At 48.8% G+C, this 20,082-nt stretch overlaps 1 protein-coding gene across 1 annotated transcript in view; it reads right to left on the reverse strand.

Annotated features, from left to right (window-relative positions):
- The window catches only part of LOC147731455 (protein argonaute-3), a 1,378,491-nt gene that overhangs the window by 929,654 nt on the left and 428,755 nt on the right, over window positions 1-20,082 (reverse strand). Inside the window, exon 5 of the mRNA XM_086956497.1 lies at window positions 5,381-5,517. Coding sequence (XP_086812623.1) covers window positions 5,381-5,517 — 137 coding nt within the window. The remainder of the gene's footprint in view (window positions 1-5,380; window positions 5,518-20,082) is intronic.

Consider the following 20,082-nt stretch of genomic DNA (forward strand, 5'->3'; position numbering starts at 1 on the left):
ACTCCACATGCCATTCCAGTTTGAACCCAGCCATAGGCAAATCAGTCTAGACCCTGTGCCCAATGGGGCAAAGCAAACACAAGGAGATGATGGACGGAGCACTGAAACTTTTCAGACACAGATCTGTGTTGAATCCATCATCGTTCTTTAGCTCACTTCGCCACCCCAGTTCAGACACAGCTATATGCAAATCAGTCTTGACCCGGTGCCTCATGGGAACAGTCCAGCCCAAACTGCCAAGCCCTGTCTTCCCTGGACCAGAAACAAGCATCCTGGGACCGGTTTCGGGCTAACCGCCCACATCAGCCAGGCTAGCTTGAATCCAGTGGCAAAGTGAGCAAGGGACCCAAGTCTGGGCATACCCTGCCAGCTTAGGGCGAACAAAGCAAAGACAAGGAGATGATAGACGGAGTGCTGAAACTTTTCAGACACTCGCCCCCAGTCACAGATCTTGGTTGAATCCATCATCGTTCTTTAGCTCACTTTGTCACCCCAGCTCAGACACAGCTATATGCAAATTTGTCTTGACCCTATGTATATGTCTATGTGGGGATACTTATAGAGCACACTGCTACTCCAAGGAGTGTCCTGGTGCTAAAGCTGAGTGGTAGGAGCATGGAAGACAGTTTAGGGGGAAGAGAAAAGCCAGGTTTTCAGTTTTGTTTGGAACAAGGTTGTGGATTTAATGCTCCTCAAACGGAGGGGCATTTTGTTCCAGCAGAAGGGTCCAAAGAAGGAGAGAGCCTTACCTCCTGACCTAGTCTTTTTAAAACGGGGGACATTGACCAGCAGCAGATTGGAGGAGCAAAGATTTCTATGTGGGGTATAGAAAGAAATCCTACGTATGATATAACCTGACCCTGTGTCTCATGGGAACAGTCCAGCCCGAACTGCCAAGCCAAGTCTTCCCTGGACCAGAAACAAACATTCTGGGACCGGTTTCGGGCTAACAGCCCTCATCAGCCAGGCTAGCATGAAGCCAGCGGCAAAGTGAGCAAGGGGCCACATCTGGGCATACCCTACCAACTTAGGGCGAACAAAGGAACCACCCCAGTTCAGACACAGCTATATGCAATGGGAACAGTCCAGACCATACTGCCAAGCCAGGTCCTCCCTGGACTGGAAACAAGCATCCAAGGCCCGGTTTCAGGGTTTCACCCCTCATCAGCCAGGATAGCTTGACTCCAGTGGCATAGAGAGAACAGAACCTGGAGCACTGGTTGTGCCACCCACACAAGTAGCCTTTCATATTTGTCTAAGACCTGCACCTGCAGTGTCTGCATGCACACTGTTGTAACTGCAATTACGACCCGGCAAGTGCCTTCCCTTTTCTTACATGTAGGTCACCCCTAAGGTAGGCCCAAGGTACCCCCATGGTCAGGATACAGTGTGTGTTAAAAGTAGGCCATGTACTGGTGTGTTTTACATGTCCTGTAGTGAAATACTGTGTATTTTATTTTTCACGATTGCGAGGACTAGCTCTCCTATAGGCTATCATTGGAGCTGCATGTAAAATTTTACATGTGTCACTTTCATTTGGGAACAGCTATAGATTTGGAGTTTAGGCTCTCTGAACTCAGAATTTAATAACACACCTTTTATAAAGGTGGTTTTTAAATTGTGTGTTTGAAAATGGCAATTTAAGAAAGTGGGTGTTTTCTTGTTTAACCATCATGTGTGCCTCTACCTGCTTTTGTATTCACCGTCTGGTTTTGGAGTGACAGGAGCTGGCGATGTACATTCACTCTAGACCATCCCAAGGAGGGGTTGAGGTGAGTCCAGCATTTCCTGGGTAACTCATAGCCATGCTGAATAGACATTTATGCATTCAGAGTGGGGGGGAGGAGTTTTTGCTAGTACCTGAATAGGCTGTGGCTGCTCGGTGCAATGCTGTCTCCACCTCCTGTAGTGAAGCTGGGCCAGGGAGGACAGAACTAGTTTTTACTGAGCTCAGAGACTTTTGAAACAAAGACTACAACAACAAAATGGGGTATAAATATTAGAACTAAAACCACAGCACTTTCGATTACTTCATATGGAACCTCTGCCAAGGAAGAAGAGCTGTGAGGTGGAGTACTACCCCTTTGCTCTTTGTTGCTTTGCTGGGTTGGCCTGCAGTTGCTGCTTCTGCTATGGCATGGCCAAATACTTGATTCTGCTGTGAAACCTACTTACTAAGAATCTCCAAGGGCTTGTGTGTGCTTGCCTCATGTTCTGAAGTCTCAGGGACACAAATACTTAACCTACATAATTCTTGAACTCCACTGCTGAGAGTTCTGACTTGCCTGAGGTTGCCTATTCCAGTTCTGGTCCCCTGGAGGTTGTTCCTGTGACAAAAATCTGTGAAGAACTAAAGAAACTGCAAAGTTAACGCTTCGCTCTTCTTGAGGTTGTGTTATTTAATGATACACCGCCATGTGTCCGAAGGAATCGACATAGCGCCTGTCAGGAGCCTGAAAACCCTCAGCACGCCGAGTCCCATGTACCGATCTCCAAAGTATGAGATGACCGCGCTGACTTCAACGCAGTCTCTGCTGGGCAGCTAAAAGAATTGATGAATCTTTGAACCGCTGCTGTAGAAATTCGGTGCAGCGCCTGTGTGACCGCCGCACTCACCTCCAGTGTGTCCGGATTTCCACACATCGCACCTGTGTGCCAATTGTCCATCAACACTTGGGCTGCAGTAAGTAACTGACTATCACCTCCTCTCCAGTAAGGAACCGACACATCACCTCCCCTGCGTGGCAGTACGGAACCTACGCATCACCTCCACTGAAGCAAGGAATAAACGCATCACCTTCCCTGCGTGTAAGGAACCAATGCATCACCTTCCCTGTGCCTGTTTTGCTTGTGATTTTGGTGCATTCCAGGTGCTTTGCACTTAAAGTGACACATCCATAATTTTTAAAAGTCATATTTTGAGTTATGTATGTTGTAGTTTTGTCGTTCTTGTCTAGTTTGGTTTAGATAAAGATACTTTATTTTTCTAAACTGGTGTGGTATTTATTTGTGGTGTTTTCACTGTGTTACTGTGGGCTATATACAAATGCTTTACACATTGCCTCTGTGGTTTAGCCTAACTGCTCTGTGCCAAGCTACCAGTGGGTGAGCATAGGCAAACTTAGGTGTGTGCTTTACTCATCCTGACTAGAAGGAAGGGTCCCTACTTGGACAGGGTGCATACTATTGCCAACTAGAGGACCCTACACACCTATAATAAGCGTTATGATCAATGTCCACCCATCATAATATACTGTGTTTTACCATAGGTGGTGGACAAGTACTAAGTGTGGGTTACAGTCCTACGGACCCCTCTGGGTCATTCCAGAGTTTATCCCTTCCCTTATCCTTCTTCCCCATTTCCTTCCTGGTCTCATATATAGTGCATGTGCTACTGGGTACTTGTAGTCCAACTCACAGGGAGGCATGGAGTCAGCATCCATACCAAAGAGTCCTGAAAACTAGCAACAGTAACTGAAGCACTTAGGGCCTCATTTGAACTTTCTCACATTTCCTGCTAAATGTTCCTGTACAAATGTGCCAGAGCTGGCAGCCTCTTTACTGGAGTATAAAACTCAAGCTGGACAACTAATTGGGAATATAAATCCCACAGTGAGGGTCAGTCTCCACATTTAGTATTTAAGCCACCAGAGACCAATGAACTTCCAAAGTTAAACAGAGGCCTTAAATGCCCAATGCATAGATTCCACGAATCAGCTAACTGTTGGATGCTTTGAAGATGATGAATTTGGGACTCTGCTAACTAAATCTAGAACTTCCATCATTCAGTCTATTTAAATATTCCCACACTAACTACATTTAGCCTGTGGGTGTTCTGGAGAGTATATAAGTAGATCATCTGACATCATCCCCACATTACTGATTTTTCCCCACAATACTTTTTATTCAATAAGGTAACAATGTTACAGCAAACACCAGAGCACACTACAATATTTAATCAGATTCAGCATAATCACTAGCGTTATAGTTTGCCTAAATGTTACCTTCACCATCCGCAGCCTCCTGGCTGGTGCTAATAATACAATACCTGCAGCAGATGCACTTGCTCGCAGAACCAATTAGAGAAGAATTAAACAGACTCCCTGACAACTGGATGTGGTGAATGCTTCAACTAGTTTTTTACTGGCTTTCTGGGGTTTATTTGTACTCTCCCTCCAGAAGCTTTTCAAGCAGCTGTGCGGATGTATGACGTTACAACGCAGGCTATTACAACGCCTGCCTTTACAACGCGGTTTTTACATCGCATACCTTTACAACGCATAGCGCTTAGAGGTGCTGGATAGTGAAAAGTTTAATTTTCTATTCCAAATCCAGTCCCCGTGGACACTAGGGAAGGTGTTGGATAGAAAATGAAACTTATTCCCTATCCTAGAGCGTCCCCCAGCGCAATGCGTTGTAATGGTTTGCGTTGTACTGACCGCGTTGTAACAGTAGTGCGTTGTAAAAGTTTCGTTGTAAAGGGTGTTTACCAGCTGTGCCAATCGATGCTGTTCTTATGTGGGAATACAATGGTCTCTGGGTCTGGGGGTTCAGTGGACTAATGCATCCACTCTAGGGGCCTGGTTCGACCTGATGGCCACAGGTTCAAATTCCAGCTGGTCTACTCTGCCTTTCATCCGTCTGTGATCGATAAAATGAGTACAATTGAGTTGCTGAACAATAAGCATCTGTTATTCAGCGCCAAGATATCCTTGGTTGAACATGCGCTTTACAAATACACAAGTTATGTTACTCCTTGTGAACCAGGCTAGAAGCTGTACGGGTGACATTTGCAAGTTTACTTGAATGATATATGAGACTTGCACAATGGAAGAAGATTTCTCAACAGATCATTGACCATTTTCAAACTTGAGTGTACACTCATAATGTGCATAAGAAACTGTTTGATTAATGTACAGAATGCATTGTGAGCTCCACAAAAAACTCATATGAAAAAGTATGCTAAAAGGTTTGGAATGAAAGAACGCACTTTTTGTAGCTGGTATTATCAAGATCTTGACAACAAGTATTTCTGGATCATTAAGTATTTCAAATTAAATTATCAACATGTAGAGGCGAGGTTTGTTATGTAAAATGTCAAATACTTATCAGATTCTTTGCACTGAAAATATACTCGGAGTCCATGGCTACGCTTGAGTTAAGTGATAAGCTTGACTGCCCAACGTATTTAGGCCCTCAAAAGGCATGCACAGGGGCATTTTAATTTTACTAAACTGATACCGCTAACACTGTGGAAACCAGTGCCCAACCCAACAAGAGGGGACAGTAGAAGAAGTAACAATGGGGCACACAAAAACTGTACTTCTCCATCAGGTGATTTTGAAGAACATACTAATTGAAAACATTTCATAAGACTTACCATCGATATTAAGCATCATTTTCCACATAGCAGGTCGAACAGATTGGTGGAATCCAAACCAGACCTCTCTACCTCCCCCCAAAGGGTGGTCATAGCCCTCCGGAGCAGAGAAAAAAGAACGTCCCACAGGGGTATATCTAGAATGAAAAAAGGACCAGTGACTTACTTAAAGCATGAGTTCTTGCTAAAATTACTTCTATGTACAGATTGCTGACATGGGCAGGATCCTCCGCATCACCAAATGGAGGACTCAGAAGTCACAGTTAATACATTTGTAGAAAACTATAGATGGGTGATGCACAACTAGATTTGTTTACAGCGTAACTTTATAACCTTCACCTGCCAATATGGCTACCTCTACCTTTAGAGTGAGCGGAAGGGATACTAGTAACTAGGTCTATGCCCAAAATTGCATGCAGGTAATCTGTGGGTGAAGCAATAGAGATACCTACATTAAAAGCTAGTTACTGGCTCATCGCTGACTTTTTTTGTCTCTCCTGAACGATAACGTCTTGGGAATAGTTAAGGAGATGGAGATGATCCTAGTCAGAAATGAAGAAGAGAAATGTTGGAGCACAAATTCCGCACTGCAGGTAACCACCTCTTAATAAGTAAGTGAGCCCAATTGGCTACAGAAAAATCTATCCGAGACCAACCCGGGTTCATGGTTACGTCAAACACCACTTCAGAAATGTAGTAAGAACATGTTTTTTAATTAAAGTTGCTTTTCAATGGAGATTACCTAATGGTGCAGCCTATACCTGCTAGGCTACACTGTCCAATACTTCAACTAGATATTCCACCAACACCATATTCAGCACAGCCTGTTAAGTTTCCGCATAGAGAAACTTCCCCTTTTACCAAGAAAGCCTCTGGAATGATAGAGAGGAAGGGGTGGACAGACAAGCCCCATAGGCTACCATTATGTGGCTCAAAAAGGGATACCGTGCCTTTAAGAAAACTTTCTAGAACTCTCAGTATCCCGGAATGCACAGCAGGTCCCCTCCACTTTCAGTTCTTTTTGGAGGCGTATAAAGCTAGACCTGTAGCATTCAGTACATGAACATCTTTCTCCACCGGGGAGGAGGGCAGGCGCTTATGTCTATAACAGAGATACCCTTACTACAGAACTGGAGTTACAGGTAAGAAACTACTCCTTCTGTAGTAGGGGATCTCTGTGTATAGTCATTATCTAGTGAATAGAATGGCAAACCCATCCCCAACACCAAAGCGGCGGTGGAGAAAAAGAAAAACAACACCACTACTGTGCGAACAGATTTTGCAGCGAAGCCTGCCCAACCTGAGCATCTGCCCTGGCATCAGAGTCCAGACAGTAATGCTTAGCAAAGGTATGGACCGACTTCCAAGTGGCAGCCCTGCAGATCTCCGCAATGGGAACATTACGGAGCAAAGCTGTCGTAGCCGCTTTGCCCCTGGTGGAATGAGCCTTAGGCTTACCTCCTAAAGTTTTGTTAGCCTTTTGGTAACATAACTGGATACAGGACACAATCCACCTAGAGATGGACTGTTTAGAGGCAGCAAGACCAGTCCTGACTGACCCACCATAGTTGATAAACAATTGGTCTGACCTACGAATATCCTTGGTTTTATCCAAATAGAATTTCAACACCCTTCGGACATCCAGGGAATGAAAAGCTCTTTCCGCTGGAGTGGAAGGATTCTGAAAAAACGTAGGCAAAGTTATAGTCTGGTTAACATGGAAATCAGAAATAACCTTAGGAAGAAATTTAGGGTGAGTACGCATCACAACCTTAGCAGCATGAAATACAGTATAAGGTTCCTGGCAACACAATGTCTGAATTTCACTCACCCTGCGGGCCGATGTAATGGCCACGAGGAACGCCGCCTTCCAGGAAAGGTGCTGTAGCGAAGCCTTATGAATAGGTTCAAAAGGTTCCTTCATCACTCTGGACAGCACCACATTCAATTCTCATGAAGGCGAAGGAAGACGAACAGGAGGAAACACTTTCTTCAAGCCTTCCAAAAAATCCTTTATCACTGGAATCTGGAAAAAGGAAAAAGGAAGTCTGTGAAGGGCATTTCCTGTAGGCAGTCAGAGCAGCTGGATGGACCTTAATGGATTGAAAATTAAGGCCCGACTGCGCCAAATGCAAGAGGTATGGAAGGATGACATCTTCCTTACATGTCGTCGGATCATAGTTCTTGGACTTGCACCAGATGCAGAATCTCTTCCACTTGTAAGCATAGGAAGTCCTAGTGGAAGGTCTCTTAGCCTTCTTCAGTATGTCCATACAATCTGCGGGAAGAATCAAATGGCCATATTGCACTATCTCAGGAGCCATGCCGCCCAACTCAAAGACGAGAGGTTGGGGTGTACCATCTGCCCCCGAACTTCGTGGGAAGGTCCGGCCGGCACGGCAGCTGTATGTGCAGAAGAAGAGACCGGTGAAGCAGGTCCGTGAACCACCACTGTCTGGGTCATTCCGGGGCAATTAGGATCATCCGTGCCCTGGGACTGGGACAGCTTGATGAGCACCGCCGGAATCAGGGGAATGTGTGGAAAAACGTACAGAAAGCTGTTCGACCAGTTGATCCATAGCGCATTCCCCAGTATCCCCTGCTGATAATACCTGGATGCGAAGTCTCAGCATTTGCGGTTTTCGGCGGTGGCGAACAGATCCACGTCTGGAGTGCCCCACCTGGCGAAGACGTCTCCGAGTACTTCGTCGTTTATGACCCATTTGTGGTTTTCCTGAATCAGTCTGCTCAGTGTGTCCGCCTGAACATTCTGCACACCTGGCAGATGGGTAGCCGTTATCGTCAGTCCTCTGGCTAGCAGCCAGTGCCAGATCGCCTGCGCCTCCTGCAACAGTGTGCGCGATCTCGAACCCCCCTGCTTGTTGAGGTAATACATCATGGTCGTATTGTCCGTCTGTACAAGCAGAGAGTTGGTCTGAAAAGACAGATGAAAGGCCTTCAGTGCCAAGTGAACAGCTCTGAGTTCCAGGAAATTGATATGATACGTTGCCCCCTTCGGGGACCACTGTCCTTGTATCTGTAACTCTCCGGAATGCGCTCCCCTGCCCTGGAAAGAAGCATCCATCACGATGGTCTGAGTGGGAATGTCCTTGTGGAAGGGAACCCCTTTGAGAAAGTTCTCTGCTGAACACCACCATTTCAGAGACTGTAGAGCATGCAGAGACAGTCGTATCTTGTCACGCCAGATCCTTTGCCTCTGGTCCCACTGATCCTCTAGACACTCCTGCAGCGGTCTCATGTGTAGCCGTGCATGTGGCGTGAGGAAGATACAAGAGGTCATCGACCCCAGTATAGATGACACCGTCCTCACTGTTGTAGATGGAACAGTCATAAGAGCCTGAGCCTTCCGAAGGAGTGATAACCGTCTCTCCTCCGAAGGAGATACGCTTGCTGACAGCGTATTGATGGAGGCTCCCAAGTACTGTAGGCACTGGACCGGAGTCGGGACAGATTTGTACATGGTGATGTGCAACCCCAGCTTGTTCATGAGAACGGACGTCTTCTGGAAGTGTGTTGAGCTTCCGAGAAGGAGGGTGCCTTGATCAACCAATCGTCCAGGTACGGGTAGACAAACACCTTGTTCTTTCTCAGGTGTGCCACTACCACTGCCATACATTTTGAAAAGGTCATGGGCGCAGCCGTCAGCGCGAACGGTAGTACTGTGTATTGATAGAGATTGGCGCCGACTTGGATTTGCAGGAACTTCCGATGTTTCTGTGCAATGGGCACATGGAAGTATGCATCCTGTAGGTCTATTGCGCACAGCCAGTCTCCCCTTTGCAGTTGAGGGTAAATCTAGAGCAAAGACAGCATGCGAAACTTTTCCCTGCGAATCCATTTGTTTGCTTGTCGCAAATCCAGAATGGGCCTGAACTCGTTCTTGTCTTTCTTGCGTACCAGAAAGAACCGTGAGTAAAGACCTCTTCCCCTTTGAGACAGAGGGACGTCTTCTATCGCCCTTTTTCTTTACAGGGTATCGGCCTCCGCCTGGAGCTTGCGCAGCTGAAAGTGCGAGCAAACCGGTGGAATTGCTAGAGGCGGGCTGATGAACCGAAGACTGTATCCATTGCAAACAAAATTCAGCACCCACTTGTCCTGAGTAATTTTTCTCTACTCTGCCAGGTAGTATTGGACACTTCCCCCCACCGGAGTGGATAACGGATAACAGGGAAGTAACAGCTCAGGGCTTAGACCCGGCCGGGCCTTTGGTCGCGGTGGCAGATTGCTGCCCACCCCGGCCCTTCTGACGTTTTTGGAAGGGCCTCCTCTGGAACTGCTGCTGTTGTTGCTGTCCAGTTTGCTGGCCTCGTCCCCTGCCCGGCGCCCCGTACCATCTCTGGAACGGGCGGTAGGTCTTCTTTTGTTCCTTGGGCTTCTCCAACCCGACAGCCGTCAGGGTTTCAGCCTCTGCCTTCATCCGGGCCATTTCATCGTCAGCGTGCTTTCCAAAGAGGGTCTTGCCCGAAATGGGTAAGTTGGCCACCCTCTGTTGGGCATCAGGTTTCAATGACGTAAGCCACATCCAGGCATGACGTCTCTGGTTGACTCCATGGCAGTACCCGTGGCCTGCCAGGCGCGATGAATCCGCAGCTGCGCTGATCAGTTGATTAGAGACCAGCAGCCCTTCGTTCAGGAGCTCCATGAAATCCTCCCTCTTCTCCTTGGGAAGGAGGTCAGCAAACTGTTGGAGGGACTCCCACAGAGCCCGATCGTACCGTCCCAACAACGCAGAGGCACTCGCGGCCTTCATGGAGGTGGCGGCCTCCCCGCAGATCTTCCTGCCTGCTGAATCCATCCATATATATTTACAACAAGGGGTGGTGAGGGACAGAGTCTCTGAATTAAGCAGACAGCTCTCACCCAGTCAAGAGATCAGGGCTAGATCCAACACCGTTTTTTAGCTCACTGCACCATCCCAGTTTCAGAACCTGGCTGTATGCAAATTAGTCTGTTCCTGTCCCAGTACATGATGGGAACAGGGCAAACCAAACTACAAAAGCCAATTCTTACACTGGGAAGGAAACAAGCTCCCGGGGACCGGTTTCTGGCATGACAGCCGTCTTCGGCCCGGTTTGCTTGAATCCTGATGGTGCAATGAGCAAGGGTCTCACATCTGAGAATACCCTTCCACGCTTAGGGTGGACAAAAATATTTACAACAAGGGGTGGTGAGGGACAGAGTCTCTGAATTAACCCCTTCCATGCTGGTGACGAACCCCAGCCGTCATGCACTACGGTGCTCGTGTGCTGATGACGGCTGGGGTTCGTCATGGCCCGCCCCTGTTCGTTTGTTTACCGCACGGGGGCGGAAACGGGCCAGCAGGGAAGGGGTTAAGCAGAAAGCTCTCACCCAGTCAAGAGATCAGGGCTAGATCCAACACCGGTTTTTAGCTCACTGCACCATCCCAGTTTCAGAACCTGGCTGTATGCAAATTAGTCTGTTCCTGTCCCAGTGCATGATGGGAACAGGGCAAACCAAACTACAAAAGCCAATTCTTACACTGGGAAGGAAACAAGCTCCCGGGGACCGGTTTCTGGCATTACAGCCGTCTTCGGCCCGGTTTGCTTGAATCCTGATGGTGCAATAAGCAAGGGTCTCACATCTGAGAATACCCTTCCACGCTTAGGGTGGACAAAAATATTTACAACAAGGGGTGGTGAGGGACAGAGTCTCTGAATTAAGCAGAAAGCTCTCACCCAGTCAAGAGATCAGGGCTAGATCCAACACCGTTTTTTAGCTCACTGCACCATCCCAGTTTCAGAACCTGGCTGTATGCAAATTAGTCTGTTCCTGTCCCAGTGCATGATGGGAACAGTGCAAACCAAACTACAAAAGCCAATTCTTACACTGGGAAGGAAACAAGCTCCCGGGGACCGGTTTCTGGCATTACAGCCGTCTTCTGCCCGGTTTGCTTGAATCCTGATGGTGCAATGAGCAAGGGTCTCACATCTGAGAATACCCTTCCACGCTTAGGGTGGACAAAAATATTTACAACAAGGGGTGGTGAGGGACAGAGTCTCTGAATTAAGCAGAAAGCTCTCACCCAGTCAAGAGATCAGGGCTAGATCCAACACCGTTTTTTAGCTCACTGCACCATCCCAGTTTCAGAACCTGGCTGTATGCAAATTAGTCTGTTCCTGTCCCAGTGCATGATGGGAACAGGGCAAACCAAACTACAAAAGCCAATTCTTACACTGGGAAGGAAACAAGCTCCCGGGGACCGGTTTCTGGCATTACAGCCGTCTTCGGCCCGGTTTGCTTGAATCCTGATGGTGCAATGAGCAAGGGTCTCACATCTGAGAATACCCTTCCACGCTTAGGGTGGACAAAAATATTTACAACAAGGGGTGGTGAGGGACAGAGTCTCTGAATTAAGCAGAAAGCTCTCACCCAGTCAAGAGATCAGGGCTAGATCCAACACCGTTTTTTAGCTCACTGCACCATCCCAGTTTCAGAACCTGGCTGTAGGCAAATTAGTCTGTTCCTGTCCCAGTGCATGATGGGAACAGGGCAAACCAAACTACAAAAGCCAATTCTTACACTGGGAAGGAAACAAGCTCCCGGGGACCGGTTTCTGGCATTACAGCCGTCTTCGGCCTAGTTTGCTTGAATCCTGATGGTGCAATGAGCAAGGGTCTCACATCTGAGAATACCCTTCCACGCTTAGGGTGGACAAAAATATTTACAACAAGGGGTGGTGAGGGACAGAGTCTCTGAATTAAGCAGAAAGCTCTCACCCAGTCAAGAGATCAGGGCTAGATCCAACACCGTTTTTTAGCTCACTGCACTATCCCAGTTTCAGAACCTGGCTGTATGCAAATTAGTCTGTTCCTGTCCCAGTGCATGATGGGAACAGGGCAAACCAAACTACAAAAGCCAATTCTTACACTGGGAAGGAAACAAGCTCCCGGGGACCGGTTTCTGGCATTACAGCCGTCTTCGGCCAGGTTTGCTTGAATCCATCCAGCGACTCTCCTTGTCTGGAGGCACTGTAGATGACGGGGTGGTGGCATGTTGTTTTCGCGCCGCCGTCACTATCACCGAATCCGGTGCTGTATCTACCCTGAGAAATGCTGGGTCCGAGTCAGGAGCCCTGTACTTCTTTTGTAGCCTGGAGGGGGCTGATTTCGTAGTAGCCGGAGTGAGGAATAACTCCATGGCGGGCTTCACCAATCCCGGCACTAGCAGCAACAAAGATCAAAGGTCATCGCAGTGGGCACAGTAAGCGTGATGCCCAGCTTGCTCACCCCTCTCAGCAGCACATCCTGGAAGGAGATAATGTCGTCCACAGGCGACACCCTCGTCCGAGGGGATTCTGACAGGGTTGGTGAGTAGTCCCTGGCGCTGGACGAATCCGTATGAGACCTAGACCTGCCCCTTCTGTGGCGCCGTCTAGATCTAGTAGACGAACAACGGCGACTCCTGGATCTCCCTCTCCGTCCGGAGCGGTATTTAGACCTCCTCGGCCTTGGTCGTTCCGCGGGCCTGACCGGGATCCTCAGAGGAAGAGGCACTGTAGGCGGAGTCGGAAAGTGTGGCAACGAGGCCGACATCGGTGGAGCAGGCGGCCACCCGTGAGGTGGCGGAGGCGGAGGCGGTGGCAGCCCATGAGGCGGCGGAGGAGGAGGATGATGGGGAGGAGGTGGCGGTGGAGGTGGCGTCGGAATCCGAGGGGGCAGATCCTTTGGTAACGGAGGCGGTGGTGAAGGAGACCTCGGCTTAGGGGGAGAGTATACCACAGAGTACACAGAGCCTGGAGACTTCTCCACTCTCCTCTTCTTCCTCGCCTGACCTGACTGGGGAGACCGAGAGGTCAGGCCCCCCGTCGGTGAACGACGTCGCCGCCATGTCCCCGATGATCTGGAGGACCTTCTGGCGTCAGAACGTCTCCTGGAGGACGATGCCTTCCTCTTAGGCTCAGAGCGCCTCTTCGGCGCCGATGAACGCCTTCTCGACGCCGTCGATCGGCGTCTCGACGTCGATGATCTATGTCTCGAAGTCGGAGTTCTCCTTCTCGACGTCGAAGATCGCCGTGACTTCGAAGCTCTACGTCTCGACGTCGATGATCTTCTCGACGTCGATGATCTTCTCGGCGTCAACGATCTCTTCTTCGACGTCGAACGCCGAATCGACGTCGACGGGCGGTGTCGCCTCGACGGCGAGCGCCGGCGCGACCTCTCTCGATGTCGATGACTCGACGACGACAATGAATCTGCACTCGACGTCGACCTCGACGGAGGTCTCGACGTCAGTCCCCTCGACTACGAATGTCGACGCCGCTTGGACCCAGAGCCCTGGGGAGACGGGGAACAGACCGTGGTCATTCCTCTAAACGCCGATGTCGAGGCTATCGACGTCGACGGAGACCGGTGGCGTTTTCTGGCCTTCTTCTCACTGGGGAGCCCCCCAGAGGCCTCAGCACGGGCATATGAAGCAGTTCCAGCATGCCCAGACCCACCTTGACCTTGCTGTCTTTTTTGCTCCAGTCCTTGGAGCCTGATCTTCTGCCTTTCCTTCAGGGTCCTGGAGGAGAAAGTCTGGCAGATCTCACACTCCTCAGGAACATGTGCAGAAGGGAGACACAGGATACACACCTCGTGTGGATCGGACTTGGCCTTCTTCCTAGAGCACTCAGGGCATTTATCAAATAAGGCAGGCATATTTGATAAATGAGGGCTCAGAATTACCAGAAAAACACCAGTAATTAAAGAAGGCACAAAAGCACGTCGAGTGAACACAATCTAACATTTTAAAAGTGCAAAAAAGTTGAAATAAACCCTAAAAAGGGAGAGCTCAATGCCCCAGGGTCCTGCTAGCAGGAGCCGGAAAAAATAACTGAAAGTGGATGGGACCTGCTGTGCATACTGGGAAACTGAGAGTTCTAGAAAGTTTTCTTAAAGGCACAGTATCCCTTTTTGAGCCACATGGGGCTTGTCTGTCCACCCCTTCCTCTCTATCATTCCAGAGGCTTTCTTGGTAAAAGGGGAAGTTTCTCTATGAGGGAAACTTGGCAGGCTGTGCTGAATATGGTGTTGGTGGAATATCTAGTTGAAGTACTGGACAGTGTAGCCTAGCAGGTATAGGCTGCATTATTTGTCTTTAAATTCTCTCTTAAGTGTCTATGCAGGACTGCACAAAAAGACAGCTTAAGAGATTATTTTTGATTGCTCTGGGGTCCCCGCACATGAGCGGGACTATTCACTAGAATATGACTATACACAGAGATCGCCTACTACAGAAGTGCGCTCTATAAATGCCTTGATTGACTGATTGATTAACGGAGGGCTCTGTCATGGAAATACAACAAAAGCTGAAATAAAAAAAGATACAGTCCATTGAAATGAGAGTAGAAATGCAGAGGAGTGATCGCAGTGCAACAACCTACACTTTGCTGGATTCCTTGGGACCATGCAGGCCGAAGACCTGTCTCAAACACTGGAACAATGGATCTGTGAATGGGTACCTGAGGGAAAACTGCCCCAGTGTTTTACTATTAAGTATGCTCATTGCACTCTGTCCCATTGGCCATCTCAATTGGGACCTCACCTCACCCTGTGAATGCACAAATTCTCAACAACAAAGACAGAGATGAAATCCATACGCCTACATGACAAAAATAATCTGTACGACTCCCAAAACATTAAAATTCCCTGCCTCTACTAGGGCAGTCCAGTTGTTCACAAATCATTTAAAGATGTCAAAAGGAAATTGAGGTCCATGAATGTACAATACATGTTACCATATCCTGGAAAACTAAAGGTACTTTTTCAGAATCTCTCCCTCTTCTTTGAAAATCGACAGGCGACATGGGCTTGGGTGGAGAAACGCCCTCTGCTGAGACCTCCGAGGTATCGGACCCAGAGGAGTAGTACAGTACCCTGGAACGAGTATGATGGAGTGGGGCAGCGGGGCCCAGTCCATCAAACACAATCCAGCATTCTGTTTGAAGGCACAAACACAGACCACCAGAATAATATTCGGACAGCACCAAAGGAAGTGATGAATCTCAAGAGCTACCAGAAAGATTATGTGATGGACACTCTGGACCCACTGGCGTCTGACTTCAAGGGTATCCACGACACTGAACATAACTGAAAGGCATTAGTCGTGCCCGGAGAGGGGATCAAAGAGGGACACGTAAAGGAGATAACATAACAAGGTGATTATATTGTATGATATGTGCTCCCGGCATTGACTCTATCAAAGGAGATCACAGGTAGGGCCCAACATATACACTCTAAAGGACTGTCCGGTACAAATCCTGTGACGGTTGCAGCTACCCCACAGGACAATAAGAGAGGAGTGTCCTGCAAGATCCCTAACTTTATAGTTTATTTTTGTTGATTTGAGTGATTTTTAAGTCTTTTTGCGATTTTAATTATTTTTATGTTATAATTTTTTATCAGAATCTGAATTTCCTTATGTAACTGTTGTTTTTTTCCTGACGAATATTTATTTTTTATAGTTTGGATAGAAGAACATGTTGATTTTTGCCTTTTCCAGTCCATATGGAAAAAGTTAGATGTACAAGAAACAAAAATGTGTATATTTGTTTGAAGAGTAAAGTGCACTGGCTGGTATTCAACGTGGAATCTGCAGCCCCAATATAAATTCATTTGACGAATTTTGTGATTGATGTTTGATCTCATAGTCGTAACACTTTAGCTTTAAATGAAGCATTTCACTTTATTCATTGCCTCTCATTAATGTGATTTTATCCTGGGGCATCTGCTTTTCTGGGTTTAATATATATAAACGTGACATAATAAGAGCGGCTAAGGATGATGGTTGCTATCAGACCTATGTATAATTTTGAAATGTATTAATTTATAGAATTCAGTGATGTGCAGGAAAGTATAATAAATAATGGATTTTTTGTGTATTGCAGCAAAAGTGAATTGTGCACGTCGATTGTTTATGTACCTCCCATTTAGTTGGCAAAAGCCATGAAGCGTTGTTTTCATCACTCTACCATCAAATGTTTATTTTATCTATATCTATACTACTATTATAAAGGAAGAACTTTGAACCTTTGAGGTGGGTAAACTCGGGAACCACAGCGCCAATCCACACACCCGATACATCGTTGTAATCGTCAGGGTGTGCAGATGGACATAGGCTATATAAAGTTACTAAATATACGTTATTTGAAAAATTTACCGAAAAAAAAGTAGTCCCTTGGAAGAAGCGCCGGCCGCAACGTGCTTGCCCAACGTGAGGAGCGCGGGGAGGAGCGGCGTCCAGGAGCGCGAGGAGGACCGGCGGACATGGCGCAGGGAGGAGCGGTGAGGAGCGGCGGACAGGCGGTGAGGAGCGGCGGACAGGCGGTGAGGAGCGCCAGACAGGCGGAGAGGAGCGGCGGGCATTACAGGAGGAAAAGGTTACGTGTGCAGGTTACAAATGTGTACATCGTGAGCAAGAGGAAGTTAACGGAGCATTACAAAAGTGAGACAAATGGTGCATTAAAGGAGGAAAAATTACATGTGCAGGTTACAAAAGCATAGAAAGTAAACATAGAGGTATAGGAGGAAAAAGTGACATGTGCAGGTAGCAAGAGGAAGCAAACGGAGCATTAAAAAAGTGAGCCAAACGGTGCATTACAGGAGGAAAAAGTTATGTGTGCAGGTTACAAAAGCGTACAAAGTAAACATAGAGGTATAATACTGCAATATATGGAGGAAGGCTCCGGGGAACCCACGGACGTCGGGGCGGGCGGGGGCCCTGAAGCCTAATTGCTCCCGGACAACGTCGGGACAGGCTGCTAGTATGTTATATAGAAGTTCTGGGATGGAGTAAATAGAGACTACAGCGTCTTCCTCACTGTCTACATTTGCAAAAAATAAATATTTATTGAAGTCCCCTGTTAGGAGTACAGTTATATTAGGTATTGCATATAGTTTCAATTCAATCAATTATTAAAGGGGAGATGTCTATTTTTTGGTAGTTGGGGTAATGTACAAGTTGATGAGATATATAGATGAGTTACTACAGAACTTCGACTGCAACTGTGTTTTTAGAGTTAAATGTGATTCGACTTTTGAGCAGGAGTATATTACTTATTATGAGCATCGATAGACCACCACTGGGACTACCCATTTGATTTTTGATTGCAGGTGAATCAAAGCTCACAAAATTCTGATATTTGACATGTCTGTTGCAGTGGAAAATGCGGAAGGATTTTCTTTTTTTTTTTATACTTTAGATTGAAGTTCTTAGTCATTTGACAATCCAAACCCGATATGAAACGCAATTACTAAACATACCCTATTAAAAATTATTAAAAATCACATCAAGTAGCTGAAATATAAATGCCGTAGGCAAGGAAAAAGTTTGGAGGAAGCAATATAAATCTGAGGAAAAAACGAAATATACCAGCTTAATTCAAGAATATAAAAACTTGATTATCTCTGAAAAAACTTAGTATTTCTCAAAAATAACTTAGCTGTTAAGAACCCCACTAAAGAACTGTTCAGAACAGTTGAGACATTGTCTAATATACACTCTAACCTTTCCAGCTGGTTTGCGACCAACTTGCAGTTTTTGTATGTTAAAAAAAAAGTAGAGGGGGGGACGTGGCTTCGAGGGCGACAATGGCGGACGTGGCTTCTTAGAGCTCCCGCGGGCCCGTAATTAATCCTGCTGAATTATCCTGACCCCGAACCCACAACTGACTATACAGCGACGGCAGCGGCTGTTGGGGACAGGGGGCACCCTCCGGTGCTACATTCGAGGCCCCCGGTTCCTGGCTGGGGAAGTTATTGGCGGCGGCATCCCCGGGCCTACCTGCCGCGTGGAGCACCGGGGCCTCGATTTCTTGCGGATCCCGACTGACTGCGCTGGACGCCGGCCGGCTTGCTCGCCGGCGGGCCCCGTGAGTCCCGAGACGGTTGGTGTCTGGCTGCCGGAGAAGAGGCGGCGGCGTCTCCTGCCGCTTGGAGGATCACTGACGCCGCTGGGGGCTGCGAGGGAGCGGCGCTGGTGGAGGGCTCCACGGCCCCGGGACCGGTCGGGTCCCCCTGGGCTACTGAGGGCTGTGCTGAGGCGGGGCTGGAGCCGGACCATCGGCGGAGGAGGGGGCACGTTCTGCCCGATTGCCGGCATTTGTGAGCCCTGCAGTGTGGCCCCGTGGGGGTGGACAGTCCAGTGGCTTGGGGAGTGGTGTGGTGCCCTGCGCCATCGTTGGGGGCGCCCATCTCCTTGCTTTGCCCACGGAGCGGACTGCGGGGCATTGGAGCCTTTCTCGCCACCACAACGCTGGGTCCGGATTTGGGGCTGATGTGGCCCAGAGAGAAAGCGTCGCCTGGTCACCCTGGTGCCGGCGCCCGACTGTGCCCGCCTTGACCCACGGCTGTGGGTGGATATTTGGACCAGAGAGGACGGTGGTGGCCGATGCGGGCCCGAGGAGCCCCGTGAAGGTGAGGGGCCGGGACTGCTGCTGCACTTACTGTTGGGGACCCGGGGCTTTGCTGGGGCCCTGAGTGACATTCGTGGCCATTGATCGCTGGAGACTGGAACAGTAGACGTGTTTTGTGGTGGCGAATGAGTGTGGCAGAGCGCCCTGCGGGCCTCCAAGCTCAGGCATCACCCCGGGTGGTCTTTAGTTTTGGGTAACGGTGAGAGGAGGGCCTGCCACGGATACAGATCGGCCCGCTTGAACTACCTGACCATGACCAGAGGCGGGGGCGGCACTGGCTCCGCCAAGCAGGGGCCGATTGATAAATTCACTGGACCCAGTGGGGGATCGGGAGCTGCCGGAGGTGGCCAGAACACAGGTCCAGATAACGCGGCTCTGATGGCGGCCATCACACAGTCAAGAGACATGTTGGATGCCAAAATTGGCGCGGTGGGAGCTGATGTCATGCTATTGCGCCAGGATCTCGGCAACGCTATCGCCCGCATCGCGGAGACCGAGACCAGAATCACAGGAGTGGAGGGTGACGTCGGCGCCCTGAAACAGAAAGTGGCGGAGATGGATAGGCTCCAGAAAGGACTGGCTCTTCGCGTGGAAGACGCGGAAGGGCGAGCGCGAAGAAATAATCTACGCTTCGTGGGCTTTCCGGAAGATTGCGAGAAGGGGCCCATGGATGCCTTCCTGACAAGGTGGCTAGAGAGCTGGCTTCCCCCGGACGCTTTGTCACGCTGCTTCGTAGTGGAGCGCGCACATAGAACCTTAACGCAGAAACCACCGGTGGGGGAACGGCCTCGGCCGGTCATAGCTAAAATCCTAAACTTCCACGACAGGGACACCATACTCCGGGAAGCAAGGGCCAAAGAGACTCTGCTGTTCGACAATCACAAGATTATGATCTTCCCGGACTATACCAGGCAGGTGCAGCAGCAGCGACATTCCTTCCTGGCTGCAAAGGCCAAACTGCGTGGCCTAAAGATCCAATATTCACTGCTGTATCCGGCCCGTCTTCGAGTTGTCTTCAACTCCAAAACCCACTTTTTCGACTCCCCGGAAGACGTATTCAAGTGGACGGATGAGACGGTCAGGATCTGACCAAACACCCAGCCGGGGCTGGGCTCTGGACCATCGCGTGGATCATCGCAGGAGAGGGGTGACTCCGCCGGCAAGGGTAAACGACAACGGAAATCTCGTTCACGACGACGCTCCCTGTCCCGGGAAGGCCTTCTGGATGGGACGCAACCCGACACTAATCAATCAGGGAAGGAGAACT

Source organism: Lissotriton vulgaris, chromosome 2_1 (genome assembly GCF_964263255.1).
Source record: "Lissotriton vulgaris chromosome 2_1, aLisVul1.2, whole genome shotgun sequence".
Classification (NCBI taxonomy): domain Eukaryota; kingdom Metazoa; phylum Chordata; class Amphibia; order Caudata; family Salamandridae; genus Lissotriton; species Lissotriton vulgaris.